Below are 3,757 nucleotides of genomic sequence, written 5' to 3'. Positions count from 1 at the left end.
GGTATTGACATTTCTTTAAGTCTTTGTGCCTTTTGTCGATCCTGTGAGAAAAGTATAGATCATATTTTTTTTCTCATGTTCCTTGCTACCTCTCTTTAGAAGTGGCTGGTGGAGTAGTCGGCTATCTTCAAGGATCAACCTTTTTCTTGCACAAGTCTTATGGATATGGTTAATTCGCATACATGTGATAAGCATGTTCGTAAAATAATTTTGTCTCTTGTTTACTCTACTTTATGGATGATTTTATGGATGATTTGGAAGGCACACAATGTATCAGAAATGAAAGGCTATCAATTATGTTTTTGGCGGATGACACTAGCATTAACACTTTCAATTAATTAAGAACATATCCAAATTTTGTAATATTGATTGGTCTTTATGGTGTTTGTCATCTTTATCGAACTTTTCTTTTATTTGACTTGAGCTTCTCGCTTAAGTCCTTTTTTTATGCTAATATTTTTGATTGCTATTGAAAAAAAAAAACAAAAACAAAGATCATTTCTACGATTTACTAAATAAAACTCTAATATTTTATAAATATTTCTATTTTTCCCACAATCAAACTTTTATCTTCATTTATTTCAACCATTTATGAAAGCCATGTATAAGCCATTCCATTCTGGAAACTTTAAAGTCATAACCTAGCACCATGCCAACATTGAGTCACATCCTGCACCATGATTCACACGACATCACAATAACTAAGTCGTGCCTATAGTTTCTCCTAAGGAGGCAATAACCCAACCTCATTAATACATACAAAGGACACTCCATTGAATCCACGACACTCTTCCAATAAAAGAAAAAAAAAAGGTTTGCATTTAACGAAATAAACTAAAAACATGAGCCCACAAAGGGTAAACAGTGGTTTGCGACTACAGTAAAGTAAAAAAGTCATATACAAATGATAAAGCTGAAGTAAACATGAGGAAGGGTAAATACGTAAAATACTTATAGCAATCTGAATCCCATATAGATCAGGAAAGTAGCTATACATGTAACATGTCAAATGTTGGCTTCATCTAACATAATCTTATACCTTATTTACAAAGTTGTGCTACAAATATTCAAATAACATAACCACTTATTATTCCAAATCGAAAAACCCAGCATCCCTCATCTCAGAGTAGTAAGCGTTATCCAAAAGCAAGTCTTCCTCCTGGAAAAAAATAAAATAATACATATTATCATTTCTCCAAGAAAACAGCATTTTTTTAATGTTAAATCAAGGAGAAAATATATAATTATTTACCTGAAAAAAATCAGAGAGGAAGGTCACATACACAAAGGGAAGATAGAGTGTGTGGTAGCAGATCACAACAAAGCTATACACCCTGCATAAATAAAATAAATGAGAAAATAAATATCATAGATTTTTTATTTTATGTATAAATAAAATATAGTTGTGTAATACTGTATAGGTACCAAAGTCCAAATGCCAAGCCACTGGCAGCAAGTCCACAACCAAATAATGCAATTCCGGTGATGATAAACATGGCAACAACATAGTTGTAAAATGCTGGTCTCGCTGTATATATCATGATGACTTATTACTTGTGTGTTTCATTTGATGGAAATTTTATATTATACAAAAATAAAAAAGTAAACCTGAAATAACTTACGAGGCAACTTATCTCTCCATTTAGAGTAATGCACAAAAAGAATATAGGCATAACTGCATGTGAGCAATAGTTCATCAACTATCCACAAACCCCACTTCCCTCTATGGCTCGTTTCATCATCCATGAAAAGTGGGACACGGAATCCAAACACAAAAATCGCCTGATAAACAAACAATAAAATATGTCAAAAAATAATAATAATTGATAATTAGGTTCGGGATAATCACCTTGAGAAGTATGTCTGCTCCAACTATGAGGCCTGAAATAATGAAGGTATGAGCTAATGCTTGGAGGCCACTTGCATAATTTTCTTGAAGTAAGAAGGCCACTAAGCTAATCTCTAAGCACAGTGTTCCCATTGAAGTCAGCAATGACAATAAGTTCCAAGAAACCTCCTTCCCAGGAATGCACTGCCATACCTGTAGATTTTTAAACAAATGTGTAGTTTTAATCTTATGCTAATCTCATAAGTTTTTATATGTTTTGGATTTGGTTGAGCTCTAGTTCAGTGCTGTTGATTTTTGATATGTATGGAAATTTGACACACAGCATCTTCAAGTACACTAACAGTCACTAAAGTAAAAAAAATAATAATAATCTAGAAACTGCGTCTAATTGCCTATTTGCCTCAAGACCTATCTCAACCAGATAATTCTTTCGTTGACTCCATGATCCTCACATCCTCCTTCCCAAATCTATGCCACTCTTATCCTTGTGCATAAAAAATACCCTGTAAACTCATTTTACTTGTATAAACTAAACAATAATTTACAGAAATTGTGATAAGTAAGATCCGGTACTGCATAACAATCAACATTCTTTACAAAGTGTGAGGTTTAGGCTCCAGTTAACTAGGGGAACCCCATGTATACAGAGGGATAGTATCAGCAATAATATTATCTTCAAAAAGGACTGGAAATGTTACCTGAAGAGAGCACCAAGCGAGATTGAGGATAGCTGACAACCACAGAAGGGCATAATAAGCGATCATAACATGTGATCGACGACGATTGAGCTTCTTGATGTTCCTTTTGAGATGAAACCCTAAATATAGTACAAATAAAACCGCCGGGATCGATAAAACTGCGATGTATAATAACCCATGGCATCTATACTGAGTGAACGGGGACGATGGTGATGATACTGTATCATTATGATGGATGTCGGTTATGGCGGAAATGCTTCCAACTGCAGGGAGGTAATGGTCTTGATCCCTCACCATCTGCTAGAGAAACAAGAATTGGGTAATTAAAGGCATAGATGATGTTTGAACCCTAATTTTGTGCGTGGCCTTTGGATCGATCGGAGGTATTCGATTTTATACCCAGAAAAGAAACCCTGATTTATATCGGTGTTGAAATTGCAGACTTCGGAGTTATCAGATGAGGATTGACTAGCGACACCGGCTGATTATGCTGGTACTTGTTGTTTTAACTTTCCATTTATTTTTTTTTTATTTTTTTGTCTAGAAGATACTCGCAGGAAACCCAATTCCGATTATCATCGGTCTCGTTACAAATGGTTCTTTGCAAGTTAACGTACCGGAATCGTTACTACCGTTATAATTAGTACTACGTTAAAATCCGTGGAAACTAGGGGTGTAAGTGAGCCGAGCTACTCGCGAGCTACTCGGGATCGACTCGCTAAAAGCTCGACTCGAGATCGAATTAAACGAGCCCGAACCGAGCTCGAGCCCAAATATGAGGCTCGTTTATTAAACGAGCTCGAGCCGAGCTTCAGCTAGTAGGCTCGCGAGCCTAAATGAGCCTAAACGAGCCTATATATATATATATATATATATATATATATATATATATATATATATATATATATATATATATATATATATATATATGTGTGTGTGTGTGTGAGAGAGAGAGAGAGAGAGTGTGTGTGTGTGTGTGTGTATATATATATATATATTTATATATATATAGGCTCGTTTAGGCTCGCGAGCTCACTAAATTGTTCACGAGCCGAGCTCGAGCTTCATTTTAAGGCTCGAATCGAGCTCGAGCTTCTTCAAAATTAAACGAGCCGAGCTCGAGCTTGGTTAGGCTCGGGCTCGACTCGGCTCGTTTACACCCCTAGTGGAAACCACGGATCAAAGATTTATAAAAATTTATTAAACTAAT

General features: G+C 35.5%; 1 protein-coding gene across 1 annotated transcript; it reads right to left on the bottom strand.

Moving 5' to 3' along the window:
- Positions 1-930: 930 nt before the first annotated feature.
- Positions 931-3,083, bottom strand: LOC145043104 (protein CANDIDATE G-PROTEIN COUPLED RECEPTOR 2-like). The gene is made up of 6 exons (XM_078991661.1): positions 2,548-3,083; positions 1,850-2,041; positions 1,623-1,782; positions 1,426-1,528; positions 1,253-1,334; positions 931-1,159 (listed from the first exon to the last, which is right to left on the bottom strand). The coding sequence occupies exons 1-6, from the start codon at positions 2,842-2,844 to the stop codon at positions 1,088-1,090; spliced, it is 906 nt and encodes a 301-aa protein (XP_078847787.1). The 5' UTR covers positions 2,845-3,083; the 3' UTR covers positions 931-1,087.
- Positions 3,084-3,757: the final 674 nt, after the last annotated feature.

Source organism: Lactuca saligna, chromosome 4, assembly GCF_052625555.1.
Source record: "Lactuca saligna cultivar CGN05327 chromosome 4, ASM5262555v1, whole genome shotgun sequence".
NCBI classification, from domain to species: domain Eukaryota; kingdom Viridiplantae; phylum Streptophyta; class Magnoliopsida; order Asterales; family Asteraceae; genus Lactuca; species Lactuca saligna.
The sequence above is the reverse complement of the archived record's forward strand: the minus strand, read 5'-3'. Positions and strand labels throughout refer to the sequence as shown.

What these genes read in the sequence shown, in the direction of transcription:
- LOC145043104 (XM_078991661.1), bottom strand. Translation starts at nt 2,844, where the DNA reads ATGGTGAGGGATCAAGACCATTACCTCCCTGCAGTTGGAAGCATTTCC. An exon ending in TCGCTTGGTGCTCTCTTCAG is followed by an intron (nt 2,042 to 2,547) that starts GTAACATTTCCA and finishes AAAAATCTACAG; the next exon opens with GTATGGCAGTGCATTCCTGG. An exon ending in ATGGAGAGATAAGTTGCCTC is followed by an intron (nt 1,529 to 1,622) that starts GTAAGTTATTTC and finishes TGATATATACAG; the next exon opens with CGAGACCAGCATTTTACAAC.